General features: G+C 42.0%; 2 protein-coding genes across 6 annotated transcripts in view; one reads left to right on the forward strand and one right to left on the reverse strand.

The window, feature by feature from the left end:
• The window catches only part of epn2 (epsin 2), a 54207-nt gene extending 36715 nt beyond the window's left edge, over window positions 1-17492 (forward strand). For 3 of the 5 annotated variants that reach the window (XM_018672839.2, XM_018672837.2, XM_018672838.2), the window contains exons 2-10: window positions 1455-2255; window positions 3832-3986; window positions 8877-8989; window positions 9455-9559; window positions 10027-10171; window positions 10658-10810; window positions 11480-11572; window positions 12901-13134; window positions 13708-17492. In XM_018672839.2, coding sequence (XP_018528355.1) covers window positions 1825-2255; window positions 3832-3986; window positions 8877-8989; window positions 9455-9559; window positions 10027-10171; window positions 10658-10810; window positions 11480-11572; window positions 12901-13134; window positions 13708-14048 — 1770 coding nt within the window. In that variant the 5' untranslated portion in view covers window positions 1455-1824 and the 3' untranslated portion in view covers window positions 14049-17492. The remainder of the gene's footprint in view (window positions 1-1454; window positions 2256-3831; window positions 3987-8876; window positions 8990-9454; window positions 9560-10026; window positions 10172-10657; window positions 10811-11479; window positions 11573-12900; window positions 13135-13707) is intronic. The other 2 variants (XM_018672841.2, XM_018672842.2) reach the window with 2 other exon arrangements.
• A 144-nt stretch (window positions 17493-17636) lies between these two features.
• Window positions 17637-21281, reverse strand: b9d1 (B9 protein domain 1). The gene is made up of 7 exons (XM_018672844.2): window positions 21075-21281; window positions 20859-20927; window positions 19924-20035; window positions 19716-19812; window positions 19426-19488; window positions 18533-18600; window positions 17637-18068 (listed from the first exon to the last, which is right to left on the reverse strand). The coding sequence occupies exons 1-7, from the start codon at window positions 21135-21137 to the stop codon at window positions 17920-17922; spliced, it is 621 nt and encodes a 206-aa protein (XP_018528360.1). The 5' UTR covers window positions 21138-21281; the 3' UTR covers window positions 17637-17919.
• Window positions 21282-22416: the final 1135 nt, after the last annotated feature.

The following is a 22416-nucleotide window of genomic DNA, read 5'->3' on the forward strand; positions in this document are numbered from 1 at the left end:
CAGACTGGAAATGGTTTATCTCCCCTGCCACCCACCACAGGGTGGAAACACATTTTTACTCACTCATTGCTGTGGCGTCTCTCACAGCCTTATGCTGAATATTAAAACTCTGATGCTCGGAAAGAGCATAGATAAAGGCACATTACGGTCTTAATTGATCAAAAATAATGCTTGAATTTTTCTGAAATTAAATTAGCAGAATTTTGAATCCAGCTCTCTTAAAATTAGCTACTGCTTTTTTGCCTTCTTTGTGTAAGTTGTCCTCACCTTTCCTTGTGCTAAACTGGTTTCAAAACAGTCTTAACATTTTTTTTAATTTTAGGGAAAACACTACACACCTGTGGAAAATTACAATGCTACAATGTTTTTGCAACTCACATTTAAATGACACACTGATCAAAAACTTTACAGTACTCTAAGGTACTTAATAAACTGGTAACTCAGATTATAGAGAGTTTGTTCATATATAATCTTGGATTATAGTAGAACTTTTCTGTAGAACTTTTTTTGATACAGTAAAAGTTGTTAAGTAAGACATAACTATTCTGTGAGACACTTGTAGAAAAATAATTTGCACATTTCTAATTATTATTATTTTTTTCATTGCAAGGATTTTCCAATTGGTCTCAAGTAATCTTGAATGTTTTGTGTTTTTATTTGCTACCCTTCTTGTTCTCCAAGCCCACCCAACAAGCTACTTTACCACCTACGGCTTTTCTGAACAGCCTGGGAACAGCACGACCACGCCGACCTGACTGCCCCCGACACTATTCATTTTCGACACCCTGCCTTGTAATTTGCAATTGAGTCAAGTTACTGTAAACCCAAGTGAGATTACGAAAGTGGAAACACAATACTTGGTCACACCACACCGGCCCTGTATGATATGAAGGAGGCAGGCTCTGTGCGACTCATATGGAAATTGCTTATTAGTGTGAAAGTATGAAACGTTTTGTCTAGTTTACAGCTGCTCCTATAAATACAAATTATCTTCACGATCTTATTGTTTAGCTGTGGAAATTGGGATTACACGGACAGTCAGTATTTGTCTCAGATTAAACCTGCGACTCAACCAGCTGTTCTGTTGCTTGTTTGACACTTTAAATTTAAAAGTATTATCTAAAATATTTTTGGAAAACAGGTATTCTTTTTGTCGTTTATTTTTAGTTTCTTCTTTTTGTCATTAAAGGTAGGTTGGAAAAATGCAAATTGTTTTCATACATAATATATTCAGTTTAAGAGAAACCTGAAAGTGTCTAAAACAAATACAGAGCGGTTGGTGTATTCAGATTTGGTCTCTTACTCAGAAACTGATTAGAACAAGGAAGTGCTGCTGCAGTGCGTATGCTGTTTTAGTTTGGGTGTAACATAATATATTTTCTCCTTTCTCATATATTTTACCACTCCCAAATGTTATTCTGCACACTAACCTGGTATTTGTCTGTTTGTCCTAGGTGATGGTGTGGTCATGTGTGCAGCCAGCACTGTGTGTGTGGAGATGGTTTTAACAGACGCTGTTCTGGAGGACTCAGGAACACTGCACTGGCCTGGAGAAGCCTCATAAACAAACACACACGCACAGAACACACGCACCAATACACAAGAAGACATTTGTATATACATATACACTCCACTGCTGTGCTGTGAGAAAGGACACACACGCACGGACGCATAACACAAGCTTCTCGAGAAGCACACACGCGTCCACATCCTGTGTGTGCGTGTCAGTTGCTCTACCATCAACACTTTTTGGTGTCCCATCTCCTCTCCTGTGTGAGAGCATACTTTATATTTCTTCCCGTCTAACCCATCTCCACCGCCACCATGCCAAGCTCCACCATTCGCCGGCAGATGAAAAACATGGTGAACAACTACTCTGACGCAGAGAAGAAAGTCAGAGAGGCCACTTCCAACGACCCCTGGGGCCCGTCGTCTTCTCTCATGTCCGAGATCGCAGATCTCACCTACAACGTGGTGGCCTTCAGTGAGATCATGAGCATGATCTGGAAGCGGCTGAACGACCATGGCAAGAACTGGCGCCACGTATACAAGGCGCTCACCCTGCTCGACTACCTGATCAAGACCGGCTCGGAGCGAGTGGCACTGCAGTGCAAAGAGAACATCTTCGCCATCCAGACTCTGAAGGACTTCCAGTACATTGACAGAGATGGCAAAGACCAGGGCATTAATGTCAGGGAGAAGAGCAAGCAGCTAGTGGTCCTACTCAAGGATGAGGACCGCCTAAAAGGAGAAAGGTAGGATCTTTAATACTTAAAATTTGAACAGACAAACAGTAGTTAAAAGCATCAAGAGTCAGCTTGTGTTTGTGCATAGATGGAGTGATTTTGTGATTAAGCATTAATGCTGACACACCATACCTGTCCTTGAGTCTTGTACACATAAGGCTGTGCCTAACTCAGAATTTACCAAGTCATACCTGATTCTACATTGTGGGGGATGTGACTGTGATAAATTAATAATAAACTATCCTCCCCAGCCTGTGACTTTGAGTTTGTCCTTGTCCTCTAAAATGTCTCCCTAAAAGTTGGTGATTTGAATCGTTACTGGGAGAGCCGGTGGTTTAAATTCCACATTGTTGGTCTTTATTTGCCCTTTTTTCTGCTCGCTGCTCTGCTGATCTCAGCTCTGGTGGTGAAAGTCAGCAAGGTCGATCAAATCACTTCTGAACCATACCAGACTCTGACACTGCATCCCACTGCAGCCATCCACCGTGACAGTCACTTTGATTGACATGCCAGGCTGGTAGGAGCCATGCAGGAGAGGTGCTCCACAGTGAATTAGGATCTAGTGCTTTCAGTCTGCCTAGATTTATTACAGCTGGCTGGGAAGCTGAAAGAGTCTGAGTTAACAAAAATAAATGAAGAAACTCAATGCATAGTATTTTTCAATTAGACTAATAATTTAGCAGCTTGTGTTCATAGACTGTCTAAATTATATGACGTATCAGCATTAAGCTCAGCTCAGACCATTTACTGTGTGTGTTGACCGTTTTAATGGTAGTTCCTGCTTTTGTTTGCACAGTTGTAAGAGACTGCTATTTATCTAAACGATCTACAAACAATTCCCTTACATACATTAGTCTTGAACCGTGCCAGTATTTTACTAATTATCTGGCTGATGGTCATCAATAGTGTAAACAAATTCTAATGAAAATTGCAGCTTCAGAGATGGGGTTTTACCACTGGGTTTTCCCTTAAGAGTATTATTCTGTGATTATCCCCCTGGGTGTACTTCAGGAGTCCGCTTATTGTGTTTCCACACCTGTTGGTTCTAAACAAAGACCGATCACAGTGTTGATGTCTTTTCCAAAATATTCACCAAAATAACACCACTTGAATTGTCCTCTTTATTCATTGTCTGTGGCTGTGCTTGAAGATATTGCTGAATAGCAGAATTTAGGAAAAAGTGATTACGGTGACCTGTGCTGGCCTCTGATTCTGGGGTCCTACTCTCAATTCAGTCTCAGATACAGATTAAATTTTGACTAAATTTAGGGCATTGCACATGTCCAGAATCAGACTAACTGGCTCGGGGTGAATGCTTCATTATTTGTTTAGCATCGTGTTTAATTCTCAGTAATTTAGTAATTTTGCTGTGCTGTTTCAGAATTGAAACCATTTGAATCTGTGACTCTCAGGGTGGTTTTGGTAATAGACTTGATCTCATTATTCTTTGTTTTAGGTCCTCAAAAACCAATCACCCCTTTGTTACCTCATGCTTATTTTGTCCTTGTGGACGTCACACTAATGATTATAAGAGTCTTGATTTGAGTAAAGATGACTGATCATTATGGTTTTTTGGCCCTACTAGGTCTCAGGCTTTGAAGACCAAAGAGCGCATGGCCCAGGTGTCCACAGGGAGTAGTCAGATGGGTTTTGGCCGAGGCTCATCTCAGCCCAACCTCTCCACTTCCTACAGCGAAGAGTACGGCAGGTCAGAGGGCTCACCTGCCTCCTACCATGGCTGTGAGTATTAGTTTATAGTTACCTCATTGGCTGTAAAACATACAGACACACACAGGGCTCATATGTCTACACAATGCAGGCAATAATGGCAGCCTCCATTATTATTGTGTCCCACTTGGTGCAACTTTGGCCTACATCCTGAAACCTGCCCCTCCCCCTGTTCTGTCTCTGGCTTGCAGTCCAGCAGTAGGGCTGCATTCCTCAGCTCTCTCTCTCACACACACACACACACACACACACACACACACACACACACACACACACACACACACACACACACACACAAGTACAGAAGAGGAAGCAGAATTCACCCCCAACCTCTATCATCCACATGACAGAGGAATCTCAGTGTTTCTGCTGAATTATGAGTGCCGCTGCTAAAATTTCACATGGTTCATTAATATTCACAACGAAACATAACCACTGTAACTTGCACTTTCTGTTACTGCACACAGCTGACTGGCTAGTATGAAACAAAGGGCCATCCCATTAACAGCCAAATTACTCCAAAGTGGTCTCATTCGTTTGTACTTCATTTGGAAAACATCTGTGCTTCATTATTTCCCAAGGTATCGTAATTCATTTATTTGATGTGTAATGCTCATAAATTGAGAAGTGATGAAGCAAAATTGTTTGTTTTGCTTGCACAAACAATGCACAAACAAATGAGTCACCACTTCGGAGTCATTTTGATGTTAATGGGGTGCAAGCATAAATCTTTTTTATTTTGCTTGCACAAACGAAAGACTGTCTCTACAACGAGTTTAAGGAAACGAAAATTTCTGATGTTTTCAATGATACACCCAGTCCACCAGAGACAGAGAGGGGAAAAGTGAGAGGCAGTGTAGCAAGGTAGATGGACAGCATTAAAAGATACTAATTATTGATAAGCAGTGTAGATGCTTGGACAGTCTTTAACAAGTGAAAAGGGTCTAGGCATGAAACACCTGTTTTCTGTTAGTGATGTTAACTTTTTCATGTCTATTATTAAGTGGGAATGTAGTGCCTCAGCTCCTACAAATGTGCATCACACCTCTTCTCCTCTTTAACCATTGGAGGCTTTACATAAAAACAGTTGATGAGCTGAAAGAAAAATGGAGTGAGAGAGGGCTGGAGTTGAAAAGAAACTGAAATCACAGTCAGGAAATGGGGTAACGCAGAGAGGGACAGAGGGGAAGAATGGAGGAGCTGAAATGAAAGAATGAACCTTGGCCTCTTTTCCTTTCACCTTCTGACCCCCAGCCCTTTGTACACAGCAGGATGACTGCGTGTGTATGTGCATGCCTATGGATGTGTGTGTGCTTGTCTGTCGCAATGCATGTGGTTCCAGCCTGGGTGGATCTTAGGTGTTACATGGAGTGTGTGCTCATCTTTTACTGTGTGGCCCGCATTCCTGTACATACGTTATGTTTGAGTGTGTGGCTCAGAGGCGGAAGCTCCAGCAGCTGATTAATCAGTTGAGAAAACTGAAGGGGAGACTGGCCAATAGGAGCAAAGCTGGGCGGTAGCTGTGGGCGTTGCTAGGGGGGATTTTTGGGATTCCAATCAAACTTTCCGAGTATTGTTGTCCAGACAGGGTGTGAATGAATGGTCATGCAACTGTGACTATTAGTGTTAACCTAGCATGTCCCCTGTTCCCAGTGTCTCATTTCAAAATCATTAGAATGTCTTAAATATAGTATAGATGTAACACTTTTCTTTTTTAAAAACTTGATTTTAATTGAAATCTTTATTTGATTCACACATTGACTTCTTGTCCCGCACACACCTGCCTGTGCACATGAACGTGAAACACCCTAAGTGTGTTTTAAAGCTGTAGGTTCCAGGTTTACCAGCCAAAGCTAAAAGTGGATTTTGCTCTAGTTTCAGTCAGACCTTTTCATTTCAGTGTAAAAGGTGAAACAGTTCAGTGCCTCGTGTCTTATGAATTCAATATGTATGACTTAGACAGTGGGATCCCATTTCAGCAGTGCCGACTGCGCACAAAATGCAAATACATAACAATGAATTGAGTTCACTAACTCAGCAAATCAGCAAGTTTAATGCAGCATCTGTGTTTACGTGTGGATGTGGTCCCTGAGTCAAAGTTCTAGAGCTCCCAGTCTTTTCTCAGTTGAACACCAACGTGTAAATGCAGGATTTTTGTTTAGTTTTCTTGTCATTGTTCCTCTTTGGTTGTCTCTCGTCATCCTGTACACTACTCAGTCAAGCTACCGCCGTTGCCTGCAAAACCTAAGTATCTTACAAAGATCTGAAAAAAATGCTAATTTTCACAGTTAGACACAGAATGTGTCTATGGAAATGTATAGAGAATTAATACTATAGATCTAGTTACACTCCTCCGAAGAACTGCCTCCCACCAGGTTTCTAACAGCCACTTAATTCTTCATCTAAAGAGGCAAGAGTCAGAGTGTCTGTAAATGTGGGGGTAGTTAGTGGTTGACACCCTGGGATAAAAACCCTGCGTGTTATTATCAGCACATAAATCTGCTGCAGATGACAGTAGTGGTTATCAGCCCATTTCACTTTCTGCAAAACTCTGTTTCTCTCCTTGTTAACAGCTTGAATTGTATGCTCATAGAGCCTTGATTTTGTTGAATAGTTTTTTTTAAGCTCAAGTATTTGTTTAATTTCAGTTTTTCTGTTTATTTTGTCAGTCAGTAAACATGGCACCAGAGACAATTAAGATGGCGAGATAAGAAACAGTAGCTTAAACAGTATAAGAATGACTCAGAAAATTTGGCTTTTAGAAAAATGCATTTTTCTGCTAGGAGGCAGAGCTGTGTCTGTGAGGTATGCCAAGAAATTGTGATTATCCATATATGGTCCATTCCCACAGTGGTGGGCAAGAAACTGGTGTGTTTTAGTTGGCTTTGAGTTTTATTTGTCTTTCTGCCTCACTACTATAAAGTGTTGCACTGTTTGTTATTGTGTGCCAGTTTAGTCTCTCTTTAGTCTTAGTGATTGAAACTGTAAGCTCTTTTTTGCTTTGCTGTTATTTTGGAAAGATTTAGAAAGAACCCAAGGAAAATATTCCTTTTGTCAGATAAAAGTATTGCATCCATCAGTGAGGAAATGTACCACCTGTTGCTCAGTACTCATTTTGTGTCTTGCTAAAGACTGAGGCTTCCGTCTGGGTTTGTGAATGATTGGATGTCGTCCAAAGCCTCACGTAGAACCATCATTCCAGCATATTCTGCTGGGTGATCAACTGTCTCTGTGTAGGCTTTGGTACAGCTGTATTCACTATCTATTTAAGGCAGACATGTAGCTGATGTCGGGGCCATGGCTGAAGTCCCACCAGCTAACCAAACGTACTTCTTGTCACTTTCCCTGGAGACACATAGCCTGGGGGCGGAGCAAAGGAGACACGGATCATGTCAAGCAGGGAGGAGAGTCATATGTATGTTGCTGTGCACAAATAAGACTGTTATACTTCACTTTAATCAACACAAAATAGACATAATTTGCTTTTTTATTATAAAGTATATCCTTGCATTCTAAGTATTAAGTTGGCAGTTTTTCTTCAACCGTTTCAGGGAAGGCCAAGCCTTTTAACTGTTGAAAGAAATGTCAGACTATTCCTTAGAGTAAAAAAAAAGTATTGTGTTATTTACAGCACTGAGGAAATGATACCCTCATGGAAACATTTGATGTGGCAAATTTACACTGTGATGTTTGTTTAAAAAAAAAACCCTGCTGATATGACGTCAGCTGCATAAAGAAGCCTTGACAAGGCAGCAGGATGTTAGTCAGAGTGTGAGGTTTCAAATTTAAATGTGTTAAATGTGTGAAACTAACCACCAGTGTTTCCCTGCGTCATATTTGTGTCAGTGTTGTTGTTTTGTCTCTGCCTCATTTACATATCCTTCTCTAACCATCTGCATTCAGAATAGCCATCAAAATAATGTAACCTTATACACAAGATCATCATGATCTGAGTGCTGAGTATTTTTTTTGTGTGTGTGTGTGTGTGTGTGTGTGTGTGTGTGTGTGTGTGTGTGTTTGGGAGTGTCTATATCAGCAGCAGAGCATGTCATGACTGGTCTGTTCTTTGGAGCAGAGACAGCGAAAAGAAGAGGCTATAGAAAGAGAGAGACAGTGTTTGTTATTTAGATTAAAGTTAGAATCTAAGACAAATGGTCTATGGTAGGCCAAAAGTCCCACCTGCACAGCACATTTTTTTTCCACTGTTTATAACGAATAAAACAGCTTTGCGTATGAATCATTGCCCAGAAAATCTTAAATTAAGTCCAAGAAGTGTTCAAACACCTTTGCACACCCACAACATTCACACAAAGCCAAAACTGCACTAAGCTGAAGTGCCTCACAGTGACATAGAGAGAAAAATCAAGAATTGTGATGGGTGATGTCACCGTTTTGTCATAGCCTCCCACGCCATGGTTCCCACAGAAACAACAAAGTTACTGTTTCCTAAGTAAAACACGCACAGCCACACTTTGAATTAACAAATAGACTCTAGGCTACCTTAATGAGTGTCTTTTGGCATTGTAACTCTGCCTTCCTGGCCAGATAGTGGCCTGTGTGTGTGTGTTTGCCACGTGCAGTGTGTGTGTATTTTTTGTGCTGCCACATGGCCTGATCTAATCCAATAAGCTGAACGAGCCTGTCATCCCTTACAGGCTAACTGAAGGCATATAATTACGCACTTAAACGCAGTATTTTCAACTGAATTCAAATGTGACTCTCTTCACTCGTCAACACTGAGTGAAGATATGTGATTGGATTTGTTGTAACAATAGTTGGCTTTGGAATTTCTATCATCAATGAAGCAGCTTTTCAGTAAAATTCTAGTGTATGTACAGTATGTGATGGTGTTCCATGCGGCAGTGATATTAACATACGTCCTGTGTTATGTTTGTTTGTTAGCCACATCTCCCAATACGGGCTCAGAGCTGGAGCAGGCCAGACCTCAGACCAGCGGAGAGGAGGAGCTACAGCTGCAACTGGCTCTGGCTATGAGCAGAGAGGCTGCTGAGCAGGTACACGCACAGACACACGTGCGCCAACATGGCAGAGTGTGAATCCATGCTCCTCATTATCTCTCCTAACTGTGAAGCTGTGATTGAAATGTGCAATCTACATGGCATCTGTGGAAACCAGCTTATTATCAATGCAGTTTTGTTCATTTGACAGACTGAATTTGATCATCTATCTAATTTGTCCATCTATTTAATTCTGTTACACATGAATACCTTTCCTTGTACTGGGTCATTTTCCTGCAGATACACATCCTTAAACCCTTTCTAAAACTGTGTGAACTTTTTAATCGCCAATCAATCAGTTTTTAATCGGTTGGATTCAGTCCCTCAACCTTCAAAAAATAGTGAGGTTACTTCCAAATTTGGATATAATATGATTACGACAGACCACTTGAACCAGCTGTAATTACTGTAATGGTAAAGTTTTACACTTGCTGCTAATGCTAACAGCACTTGTGTGTTTAGGAGGAGCGCATACGCAGAGGGGATGACCTGAGACTACAGATGGCCTTGGAGGAGAGCAAGAAAGAAGGTCCAGGCTCAGCAAAACTGGCCAAGAAGAAGAAAGAGGTAAAATACACGTAAAACACAGAGACTTGAGTGACTCAGTTACTTCATTGTCATGGCTGTGCTCCTGAAATAGTCTTGTCTCTCCCCCGTCCCCTTATTCTGCCTGACCCTCTCTGCTCCTTCAGTCGCAGTAATGAAGCCAGTAACTGGCAGCAGACTGCCTAGTTTACTCGTCATTATTCTGCCTGAATAGCCGGTTGAATGGAGTTTGAGGGCACACAGAGCCGTGTGATGAAGAAGTAGGGCTGCATGACTGTGCTCGTGTTTTATCCCAGCACATAATGACATGACCACTGTCAGTGTGTTTGAACAGAGTTTGTGCTGTAGAGGAAAATGGCTGGCCAACAGATGGTCCTTCCTCCTCCATTCCCTCAGTATCTTTAGTTATCCCATTCTTCTTTTTTACTTGTTTGTCTGCATCCTTCATTCTCCTCCTTTCATATTCCACTTTCTCTGTCTCTTATTAGCCACAGTCGTCTTTGATGGATCTGATGGATGTGCCAGAGCCTGGTGCCAGTGCTGACCCCTGGGGTGCAGGCGCAGGCGCAGGGGCTGGGGCCGGAGCTGGAGCTGGAGCTGCTGCTGCATCAGCAGACCCATGGCAACCTTATGGTATACTCACTCTCACTGGAAATGGTCTTGTCATAAGATATCCACGCACCGACTATCGTTGCCAGAGTCAGTTTTCTGTGCGTGCGTGCGTGTGTGCGTGTGTGTGTGTGTGTGTGTGTCGACTCTGCTCTCCACCTGCAGCTCTCAGCACTGTGACTCTTTGTTAAATAGGAATGCTGCTCCACTGGCTCAGCAGCATTACTGCACAGAAGGGGGGGTTGATAGAGGAAAATATTGTGAAGCAGTGTGGAGGGACTGGGGGGGGTGAGCAGTAGATTTTTGTCAGATCAGATACCTGTTGATGCCTGTTACTAGAACCTGCATGACACTACTTTGCCTTGCCGTGTGTCTTGTATTACCTTTCACATCCTGCTCTTTTTGTCTGTCCCTCCTTCATGACTTTCCAATTTTGCCCTACATTTTGCATGATTCATTCAACTCTAATCCTCCCCCCATACACCTCTGAAACCCCCCCCCTCTCCTCAGGGTCTGCCCCTAAGCCAGCAGTCCCAGTGGACCCATGGGGTGCTCCTCCTTCTGTCCCCCCCATGAAGAGCAATGATCCGTGGGCACCAAACTCCATTCCTGCCTCTGATCCCTGGAGCTCTGGAGCTGCCCGCCCTAAGACATCCAACACAGGTGACCGTCAGGGGAAAATGTAGCTTTTTTTCGGTTTTGTCTACAGGCATCAGTTGCCAGGGCATTCAACCACTGTCAGTTTGTCTGGGAGTGATGTACAGTACTGTGCAAATGTTTTAGGCGGTTTTAGGCACTAACAGTAAAGCGAGGATGCTGTAAAAAATAATCAAAATAATTATTAATTTTTAGTTGGTCATTCAGACCATCTGCTGCGGGACCCCCTCTTCTTTTGGTCTCTGAGGACAGTTCTTTGTGATGCTTACTATGTGTTTGGACTTGTTGTCCTGCTGCAGAATTAATCTGGGACTGATCAGACACCTCCCTGATGGTACTGATGAAGGATTAGAGTAAAAACATCTACAGTGCCTAAAACTTTTGCACAGTACTGTATGTATTGAATCTTTGGATTGTTTAGCATTAATGGAAGTTCCCTGCATTTTAAGAAATTAAAAAAGAGATTTAATCAATGGCCAGCTAATGGCTGATCAGCTGTGTCAAAAGGAGCACATACAGTAACAGCGCTTGTTGTGTTCATTTGTCTCTGTTAGCTTACCAAAATATCCATACTCATTCATACTTGTGTTGTCTGTTTCCATCTGTCTTTGTGTGTGCGTCTGCTGTCTGTTGATGTGATTTTTGTTTGTGCGTGTATGCATTGTCCCCTTTCAGGTAGCTTTGACCTGTTCAATGCATCCAACGGTACGTCCAAAGAGGACTTCTCAGAGTTTGACAGCCTGCGTTCCTCCTCCTCTGTCCCCACTGGTACTCACCCTTGTCTTCGTCTCTCTAATGACACGGAGTCTGTGTTGTTTTTTCCTCAGTGTCTGAAACGATGCCCGTCAGCAGATGCGATGGTGTCTGCAGGGCACAGACACACTCATGTCTTGTCTATATATGTAAATATCACCAGACCTGAGCAAAGACAGTATTAGAACCACTGGGATCATGTTTTTTTTTTAATGGTTGATTATTCTTCATTGCAGAAATGCAGTCAAATGCTGCAATAATCATATCAAGTGGTGGAAAAATAGCTGTTTGCTCTGGTCTGGTCCCATATCACTGTGGTGTAATCTGATATAGCTTTTATGTCTTTATTGCAAAATACATTAGACCTGCACCATCCTGTTTATGGAATCCCTTTCACATCCACACTTTTCTAAGTTTGTCTGGCGCACCTGAACTAGCAACAAATGTTCCAAAATTTTGAATTAAAGTCATTCGCAACACCCCATTCAGGGTGGTTTGTGAGAAGGTTCCAGTCAATAGCTTGGTACAGGTCTGGGTGTTTTTCTCATGTGGTTTGGCAGTCTCTCAGTGTGGGAGGTTGACATTGGTGTCAGACTTTTGCTCTAACTCACTACCAACACCTCTGATACAGTCAAGGGCAAGGCGAGAAGGAACACAAACACAGGCGTAGAAAGTTATTTTTTCCCAGAAAGACTCCAAGCTTTGTATGGAGGACAAGAAGGACTTCAGTGATGTTAAGACAGCAGCTCTCTGCAGAAGAAATGTTACCATTTGAATCAGCTGGGGCTGAAATCGACAGGATTTATGGGGAGTTAATACACACTCAGCCGGTCTGATCTTATCATAAGCCTTTTTTGGCTCTGTTACATCTCAGTTTCTGTTCTGAGAAGACATTTCCTCCTGCCTGTGTGGCAGCTGGCATGCTGGGTTTGTGCGTGTCCATGTGTGAGTGCATTAATAAATGTCTCTGCTCCTGTCTGGACAAACAGCCAGGCTGTCTGCCTCTGATGTCCTCCCATAATGGCACCTTCCGATCATTTTATCACATCAGCTCAGTTTTATTTGAATGTGGGTGCTCACGTGCAGGTGGGCACACATGTTTGTGTTGCTAACAAGTGAGTGATTTTGCAGGCTTTCTGAAACACAAGATATTTAAAATATATTGGCCTTTTTAACTTAAAATATGGCTTCTCAGTATTGTAAATGTACGCAGCTTTTTACATACCCAAGCCAAAAATATTTTGCCCCATGACTTCATGATATTTTGCCCCCTCAAGGAGAAGCTCGTATAACAGTTTTCCATCTGTGAAATACAACTACTTCCTCTGCTCTCGGTTCCTCAGGTGATGGGGGCGTAACATCCTCTGTCCCCTCCCAAGCCAGCCTTGCCAGCAGCGGAAGCCTGGACCTCTTTGACCCGCTGCCCACCTCCACATCTACTGTCATCACAAACCCAACTAGAAAGACTCCGGAGTCCTTCCTGGGTCCCAACGCTGCCCTGGTCAATCTGGATTCTCTGGTGACCAAACCAGCCCAGCCTGCGCCGGTCGTCAACCCGTTCCTGGCTTCAACAGGCGGTGAGTCGAGGAGAAAATCTCAGACAGTTGTTGAAATTTGAAATATTCGCACTATAAGACTATCTCTAAAATTGGTGTTTTAGAGATTTTAAAATATCAAGATATTAAAATTTGTGGATAGGAAGGGGTTTAGGTGTTTTTTTCTGAACGTGTACAGATTAGATAATGAGTTAGAGTTTGGCGAGCTTGACAGTGTAGATAGTGAGCCAAGAGACGTGGATATACACGTGCAGAGCTGAATGCATACAAGCAGACACACCCATCTGCGCAGTTTGACGTTGAATCATTGATCCTGCCCTCTCTGTACTAGCTGTCTGTACTAGCTGTAAACTTGGCGGAAAGAGAGATGAGTCATATTTAATTCATTTCTTAAAATGACAGTAACAAACCAGAGTTGGAATTCTTTTTTGCTGATTGTTTTCTTATAATACGCCCATGCCCCAAGTAGGTTCTAGTTCATCTATTCAGGTAACAATATATTGTGGATTTCTATTTAGCATTGTAGAGCCTATACTGTACTGGTGAGCTCAGTAACAGTTTCTCTTTCTTTGTCCCCTACCTGTCTTTACTCAGGTGGCTCTGCTCCAGCTGCCCACGCCAACCCTTTCCAAGTGAGCCAGCCAGCTCCCCCCACCCTCAACCAGATGCGGGTCAGCCCCATGCCCTCTGGCTTCGGCGCTATCGCCGAGCCCATGCCCCTCTCCTCCATGCCCGCTCAGCCTATCACCATGGTCCCCATGGCTGGGATGGCCCCCATGGGCCGCGTGATGCCTGGGATGGGTGTCGGCCCCGTTGGAGGCGTGGGGACGAGTGCGGGGATCCCAGCCTCCATGTCCATGCCCCAGCCCCTGATGAGCATGCCCCCTCAGGCCGGGACGCAGCCCACGGGAACCACCAACCCCTTCCTTTTGTGAGGGGGTGACTGGGGGACGACTTGCCTCGGAGTTACCCCTCTTCTCTCTCTTTCTCTCTCTTCCACTTTGGCTCCTTAAGAAGCTTCAAAATGAACAAGGAGATGTCTTATCCCATTTATCCCTTTATAATCAACTCCTACCCAGGTCGTAGTCCCAGCCCGGCCTCTTCCTACCATACCACACTCTTTTCTCCTCTCTTTCTTTCTCTCTCTATGCTACAAGCTGCCTAGTCCTGTGTGTTCCATACTGATCTGACGATGATGTTGGTGACCACAAAGAGTTTGCATTTGCATTTGTCCACAGACTTACAGAGTAGCAGAGGTGTTTACAGTTTTTTCCACAGAAGCAGGACAGGAGTCAGTCTCTCCTTCCTGTCCTCTCCTCATTCACTCGCCTCCTCTCCCTTACCTCCTCCCTTAGGACTGCTCCTTTCTTCTTCTGTGGTGGAGTGACAGGAGAGTATGACTGTACTAACGCCAGGATCTTATCTCTTCACTAGAGCTAATCTTTTATAAGCCCTGTCAGCTGGTGTGTGTGTGTGTGCGTGCGTGCGTGCGTGTGTGTATATGTGTGTGTATGTGTATGAGCGCACATCTCAGTACTTTTACACTGTGTATATTCCAGTGGGTTTTACTTACACACACTGGAGTAAGGATGAGAGATGGTCAGATGTGTTTATACTCTGTGTGTGTATGTGTGTGTTACTAAGCAGGGATTTTGCACAATTTTTTGGTTTTTGTTTTTTCTTTCCGCGACTGTTGGGCTCACCGTTACACCTTAGCTTAGGGAGGGAGGCTAGCCGCTAACACAGCCGGGGCGACACACACCGCCTCAGCTCTCGGTACCACTCAGTCACAACTCTCGTCCGATCACTTCCCGTCACCTTGGACCTTTTCCTGACCTTCCATGTGAACTTTGACCTCCAGGGGTCACAGGATTTAACAATGAACACTTATCAAAAGAGATGAACCCCTCGTCTGAGGGGTTGAAAAGATGCGTAAATGCAATTTGTTTTTGTGTGTGCTCTTGCGCAGCGTTAATGCTCAGATACTAACAGCCACATAGGTGATGTGTTTGTCACTCCCCCCCAGTGTGTGTTTGGAGAAAAAGACATTAATTGATGGCATCAGTATTTTGCTATCTGAACATGCAGTGGATGCAGTGGAGCATCGTGGGACAGTTTTTTTTTTTTCCATTTTAGTTTGTTTCTAGGGTCAAAGGGAAGAGGTGGGATGTGTGTGTGTGTGTGTGTGTGTGTGTGTGTGTGGTGTGTGTGTGTGTGTGTGTGTGCGCGCGTGTGTGCAGTTTGCATGAGAGATACAGTTAGCTTCCAAGTGTACTTTAATGATGAATTTGTCACTCAGTAAAGTGGAAACTGACCTAGAATTTTAGTTTCTGAAGTGCAAGTCAAAACAAGGGGTAATGTAGGCATCTGCAGCCTTAAGAGAGAGAGAGAGAGTGTGTGTGTTTGTGTTTGTGTATGCTTGCATGTGTTGTGTGTGTTTGTGCGCAACCATATATATCAACGATGGTTGCGAAGAAAGCTCTGGGTTTAAAGGACATGTCAGCCAGTCAGCATTGTGAAGAGAGTTTACCTCCGGGTGGATTTACTGTGGCTAATCTGTCTACAAGAACTTTATCTGGTGGACACACACACACACACACACACACACAAACACACTCACTCACATGGGGTTGCTCCAGGATTGGTCTATTGATAGCGCAGGGAATCCCGCAGCAAACAACAGCGAGACATGTCTTGTAAACAAGAAGTTGTTAATTTTGTTGGTTATCTTTTTTGTTGTTGTTATTTACTCATTAGATGTAAATCCATAGCCAAGCCTTTCTGAGTTTTGGAGCTGTGTACTAGCTTAAGCCATGTATCATCTTCATTCTCTCTTTTGTCTATGTTCTGTCATTCTAGTTTTTTCACCCTATGGGTAGGCTATGTAATTCTCTTCTCTTAGAAGCACAACTGTTACCAAAGTCATAGCGACTGATTTCTGAGGATGTCGTACTTTGAGTAGTTTGAACAGTAGGGTCACACTTCACTGACATTTTTTTTTCTGTTTGTGGAAGCTCATGATATCAGAGACTCCATTCTTATATTTTTTTTTTATATTTCAGAGCTATTTTACAGTTTGTTCAGGAGTTAATGTAAGAAAGTGTTACTGTTTGCTGAATATCAGCACATTTACTGACAGCAAGCTAAGCGTCTCTGTCTCCTCTATCAGTTGAGACAAGTGGGTTGATGAAATACAGCTAAAGATGATGAATTGCGCCTGGTGTATAGACCCTTCTTCTCCTTAGGTTACTGTTGTCTCTTTTCAGTTTTGTTAATATCACTGCCAATGTTGTTACTGCAGAAGAGGGTGTTTTTTTTTTTCCCCTCTTAGTGAGAGTTGGTGCCCTCTCCTGGTCTGCTGTGGTGTGATAGCTACACCGCAGGACCCTTGATATTTCCACTAAAAGGCAGACCTTCATTTCTCTCAGGCAAAAGGAGGGGCAGCTCCAACTGTGTGTATGATTTTTGATGATGATGATGATGATGCTGATGCTGAGGGCGGTGATGATGATTTTTATGCTTGGGATCCTGAATGAATGGATGTGACACTTAACTTGCAGACCAGCAAACATTTTTAATCCTAACTAAATATATGCAAAAATTGGAGCTGGAAAAGTGAAAAAAAGATGAGAAGACTTAATGCTTGATGTGTTTTGCAAAGATAGATTTGCTAATAAAGTCTTGTTTATTGAAATGCTACTATGATACTCTAGCTAAGACATGTCACTGGCCTTGATTTCACTGCGGCCTGACCTTTTAACTTTACTCCAGTGATTGTGGAAAAGGTTGTGTTATTGGTGCATTGGAAAAAAAACTAACAAACAAACAAACAAAAAAAAAAACCTTTACTGTCTTGAACAAATTCAGCACTCCCTAACAGTCAGATGACACTGCAGTTGAACACTTTTTCTTGATCCCTGGCAGCAGTTTCACAGTCGTGGCTATGGTGCAGTGAAAATGTGGCCTGTGTGTAGCGAGCTCCTCCGTGTGTTACTATGTATTCACTATGCTTTTATCAAGAGGACTAACTGACCTTATGGACTGTCTGTCTTTATATACATAAACAGTCTCCTTTATTCGTTTCCATGTCTGTCTATTTACCCTTCTCATAGTACTGGGAGCAGGCTGCTTTTTTTTATTGGATACGTGCTCAATCCGTTGGCATTATAACTGTATAATATAATTTATCATTTGTACTATTGTAACATACTGTTCTTCTGTATACCTTATTATTCTGTGTAATGGGTTTTGTAGGAAAAGTCACCGTGGTATTTTAACGGCATCTAAACAAATGAACGCAGCAGGCCGCACCCTGTTGGATGAGGACAACTGTAGCTGCATTGGTTCAAAATAAAATGTGTATCACTTCAGCTCTGTAACTCCAGTGTCTGTGTGTCCTTGTATTTTTTTTTAATCAAATGTCCAAACATGAGCAGAAAATGGACGTTTCTGCTAAAAATTATTCCAAACAACTTTAGTGATGTCTGTGCAAACAATATAAATAGGCAAAACATTCAAACATAAACATTTGAAGTCCATATTTATTTAGAAAAAAGTAAAAAATATAGTAAAACACAAATACAAATATTTGAAGCCAGCTTAAATTTGAAAATTTCATTTCTACACATTTTACTATAAAACACTGGGGCCTATGTGTGGGGGTTCTTGCCACTTTGTTTCGGAAGTGACTGTGGCATTGCATTGTGGGTTTCCACAGTAACTGAGGAAGTAAACATCATTTTATATTAGTGTTGTGCTTTTGTTTTGGTGAGGACCAAGCATTTTTGTTTTTGTTGTTATTATATGTCATGGTTGTTCTTCTGTCGACCAGCCAGATGTGGCAGATTGTGTGTTTCTGGGGCTTGATGGGCCAGTGTCATATCCCAGCTTCTTCATGTCTTTAGTCATGATGTGAAAGGAGACTGTGACAAAGCCTTGGGAACGAACCCGTGTCACTGCAACAGAAAATGTACAGGTATAGGTTAATGTTATTAATGTTAATGTATAAGATAATGTAAAAGGACTGAAGACACAAGTTTAACATGAAAATGTGTATAGAATTAAACTGGTACTTAAGTGTGTGCCTCACTGAAATTATTTGGGAATTTATTTTAGTAACTTATTCAAACATTTTCTACCTATGCAAAGGCAATTTACATTATGTGGGCTAAAAAGTATCATACTCCCAAGTTCCACACATCCACATAAATTTATTGGAGAGAGCAGCATGACTCTGATATCAGACCACAGTCTTCTACAGTTGAGGTAGCTCTGTTGGGCAGGTCCACACCATCTTAAAAGTCACCTAGTGACTCATCTTCAATACATCTAGTTAAAGGAGTTGCTGTTCTTACAGCTACACCTAACAGGTTACTGTTATCAATGTTAGACAAATATAGAGAAATAAATGCACACAAACCTTCTCTGCCTTCACCCTGGGCCACTACTTTAGGGTCTGTGTACTCAGGCCGTCGTCCCAACAGCCAGCTATACGAAGGAGGGAAAAACAGGTTAAAAACTAGAGAGACAGAGAGATGTAAGACCTCTGAGTGAAATGCCAATATACTGTACATATTATATGCAGTTTACACACAAGGATTAGACTGATGAATTAATCACTGATATGTGAAGTTACTTTAGGCTTTTCATTCAAAATGGATGCTGTTTTCCATTAGCGTTCTCTTTCTGACAAGTTTTTTTTTCAATCAATTTTCTAACTTCTCATAATCTTGTCCTATAAATTGGTTCAATCCAATCCTAAAATATTATGCACTTGATATTCTAAATCACAGCAAGTGACACATTAATGTACATGTTAACTAGGTGGAGTGGATGAGCAAAAAAGAAACACCACCTACATTAACCTGTCAAACTTTCCCTCAAGTGGAAAAACAAACTATGCTGTTTTAAATTGCAAATCCAAAGGAGGCCCAGATGTACACCTGTGCATCTCTAATAACCCACTGTGTCAGTGGAAGCTGAAAAGAACTGTGAATACCTTTGCGTATGTCTTTCCATGCGCTGATAACAGCAGCAGGGAAACAATACATATGTATGCGGAGTATTCTCACGACAGAGGCCTAAGACTTTATCCTCAGTGGGATTGTCACTCACTCACACACACACACACACACACACACACACACACACACACACACACACACAGAGGAGCAGTAAATATTTGATAACACTTGGATGAGATCGGCTGCTTCACCCAGCAGGCACAACTCATCACCCACAGCACCACACCTGCTCAGAGAGAGGGAGGGAAAACTACACACACACAAACACACAACTGTTCACAAATATCACCTTGTGAATTTCTGAAGTCTCCATGTGGGCTCAGGAACAAACATGGGGATGGTTCTTGTATGCCTGGGAAATAGACACAAAACAAATTTAAAAAATAAACAACAATAAAAAAAAAATCAAATCAAACAAAATCATACCCAGTCTTACTATGGTTAAGCTTAGTTCTTGTGATGGAAACAAGCACTATGCACAAACTTTGGGCAGGGATGTGAATAGTCACTTCAAATGCAAGCACTAATACTCCTAACCTGTCTTAGGTAAGTGCTATCTCAAAAAAAGGTAATACTGACTGTCCAGGTGTGAAGGGGATGTGTGTTGCTCCATAACCCCGGACGATATCATTGCCAAACACATCTGGACCATACACACTCACCACAAGCTGAGGCCCTGTAAAATGAAGGTGAAATATTAATTGATTTCTATAAGGCTACAAATGCTGCTTCCATGGATAAGTAGCAACAGCTCCCAATCAGCTATGTGTGTGTGAGTAATGCTTACATCCAGATGGGTTTGTGCTCTTAAACGTTGTTTCCAGCGGGAAGTTCCATATTAATTTGTGTGATGACTGACTGCCCTTACAGGTAATTTGAGTGATGCCTTCCTCCAGCCCCTACAGAGAAACAGACACAAAGACTATCAAGACTACAATAAAAATGAGTTCAACTCCTCTTTGCAATTTGTAAAAAATTTTATTATCTGGACATTATGAAATATAAGTCTTTTCAGCCCTTTGGGAATAATTAATGGTGTCTGAAACAACAACCTTGAAAACATCCCTTTAGTTTTATAATAAAATTGTGAAGTAGGCAACCACCTTTATAGATGCGAATTTTAGAGAGAACCTGGCAAAAGATTTTATAAATTCAGACAAAAACTTAAGACTTAACATAAGTGAGTAAGTTATAGTAACCATACAGTGTATTTTAGAAGGACACTGCAGGGCTAACTGCAACCATCAATTATTTTCATCATTAATTATTTTGATGGATTTGTTGTTTCACCAATTAAATGTCATAAAATGGTCAATAATACTCATCACAAATACCCAGAACCCAGCCAACAGACCAAACCAGTAATACATTAAATCTACAATGAAATAAAACAGAACTAATAACAATTTTTCACATTAGAAAAGACATGTTTGGCATTTTTGTTTGAGAAATGACTTCATCAATTAGTTGCCTACCACAAAATAATTGCTTCAGTACTTAATTCTACAACTGTATTTTTTGTGAATACATTTATCTTGGGATTAATTTGGTTTATAGAGGAGTTTATAAATGCAAATATGTACGCATTGTTTGAGTTTTAGGTAGCCAAATTTAGATAGTATATAGAAATTAGCTGCATAACTTCAATTAAAACAGGCGTTGATTTTGAAGTTTAAGACACGCAAAAAAACATTCTTCGTGCCATTTCGTTAGCTTACTCACCGAGGTGGGAGCCCAGTCGTGTCCGTAGACAAAACAGTATTTGCAATACAGGTTGTCATACTCTGGAAACTGAAATACAACACCACACAAGACGTCAACTACCGTTTTTCGTGTAACGGAACACAAATTCAGCATATTAAAACACACGCTACGAAAATTGCTAATGCTAATAGGAGTTAGCCGCTAGCCTAGGTTAACTAACGGGAAACCACTCACATTCGCTCCCTCAATTTGACCATTCACCGTTAGAAGAAACACTGACGGGTTGCTTGTGGCCATAACGGTATCAGTTAGTGAACAAAAAATGAGGAATCTGTGTTTCTCGTTTAATTTCAACTCAGTTTAGAAGGACTCTGCTGCTACACATTGATCCAAGCCCCGTCCGTTGCTAGGGCGACGTTTGCTCCTCCTCACGGCGACCCGCTAGGTCCAAACTGAACGGAAGCGCCGAAGAGCGGCTGAAGTAACACCAGTCTCCACAAGATGGCGGCTGTGTTCCAACAACCCGCACACGCATTTGAGTTCCACCTGACGCTAAAGATGTCCTCACCTGCATCAGAAATAAACTTCTGCAACGTGTGCGTCGTTGTCACAGGAGCGTTTTGTATTAAAAACAACGTGGCCCCAGTTAGAAAGGACATGGCTGTTTTTCATCATTCAGACTGCACGACAACCGAGCAACTCCGTCTGCCGAAGAAGGCCAAGGAGATGTGGTGCAAGCTTAAAAAACGCAGTAAGTGGACCTTGAGTTGAACAGTTTTTGTCAGGAAAGTTTTTTTTTACTGATGTGGAAAGGAGAGATACGACATTTAATGTGGGTTAATCCAGGAAAATAAGTACTACTTTAATGTCATCAAGTGTTAGCAAACTATAACACTTGTTGACATATAATAGCTTACCTGTTTATCATTCACTTTATTTTGCCCCCAGCTCCGAGGTTGACCCACTACTGTGCGGCTACTTAACTTTTTTGGCAACATTTGTAACTGCAGTAAACACAGTACAGCAAAGATATTAATTTCATAAATCCCAGAACGACCAGAGTAAATTATTGAAGTTAAATTAAACCTTTCCTTTACACCAAAACAAAATATACATTTTCCAGTCCTTTGTCCAGTCTTGTGCATCACTGAGGATTACCAAGGGCACATGTACACATGTCTGAATGACATGCTGTGCCGTAGCAAACAATAATTACAGTAGGCTACATACAATGTATCCCACAACACTATATTCCTGTGAGGAGCGTGGCCTATTATAAAGGACTTTGCACTCAAAATAGCATATAGTTGAGAGTAATTATTGGGCTACGTAACCATTAGCTGCCTTTGTTCAGATAATTAGCAATGTTTTCGTTTTAGTGTGGAAAATCAGCTGTTTCCATCAGCTCTGTCACACACACCAATAATTTCCCCCCTCTGTCTGTCTCTCTATCTGCCCACTACGCCCCCCTCCACCTCTTTTTTCTTTCTGCCTGTCTGATAGGTTGGTGTGTGTCATGCTGTCAGACAGCAGTGGGCCCCCTGAGTCTCTGACATTTTATTACTGCCCAAACATC

This window comes from Lates calcarifer, linkage group LG11, assembly GCF_001640805.2.
Source record: "Lates calcarifer isolate ASB-BC8 linkage group LG11, TLL_Latcal_v3, whole genome shotgun sequence".
Lineage (NCBI taxonomy): Eukaryota > Metazoa > Chordata > Actinopteri > Centropomidae > Lates > Lates calcarifer.

What these genes read in the sequence shown, in the direction of transcription:
- b9d1 (XM_018672844.2), bottom strand. Translation starts at nt 21,137, where the DNA reads ATGGCCACAAGCAACCCGTCAGTGTTTCTTCTAACGGTGAATGGTCAA. An exon ending in ACGACTGGGCTCCCACCTCG is followed by an intron (nt 20,036 to 20,858) that starts GTGAGTAAGCTA and finishes GTTTCTCTGTAG; the next exon opens with GGGCTGGAGGAAGGCATCAC. An exon ending in AGACTTCAGAAATTCACAAG is followed by an intron (nt 18,601 to 19,425) that starts GTGATATTTGTG and finishes TCCTTCGTATAG; the next exon opens with CTGGCTGTTGGGACGACGGC.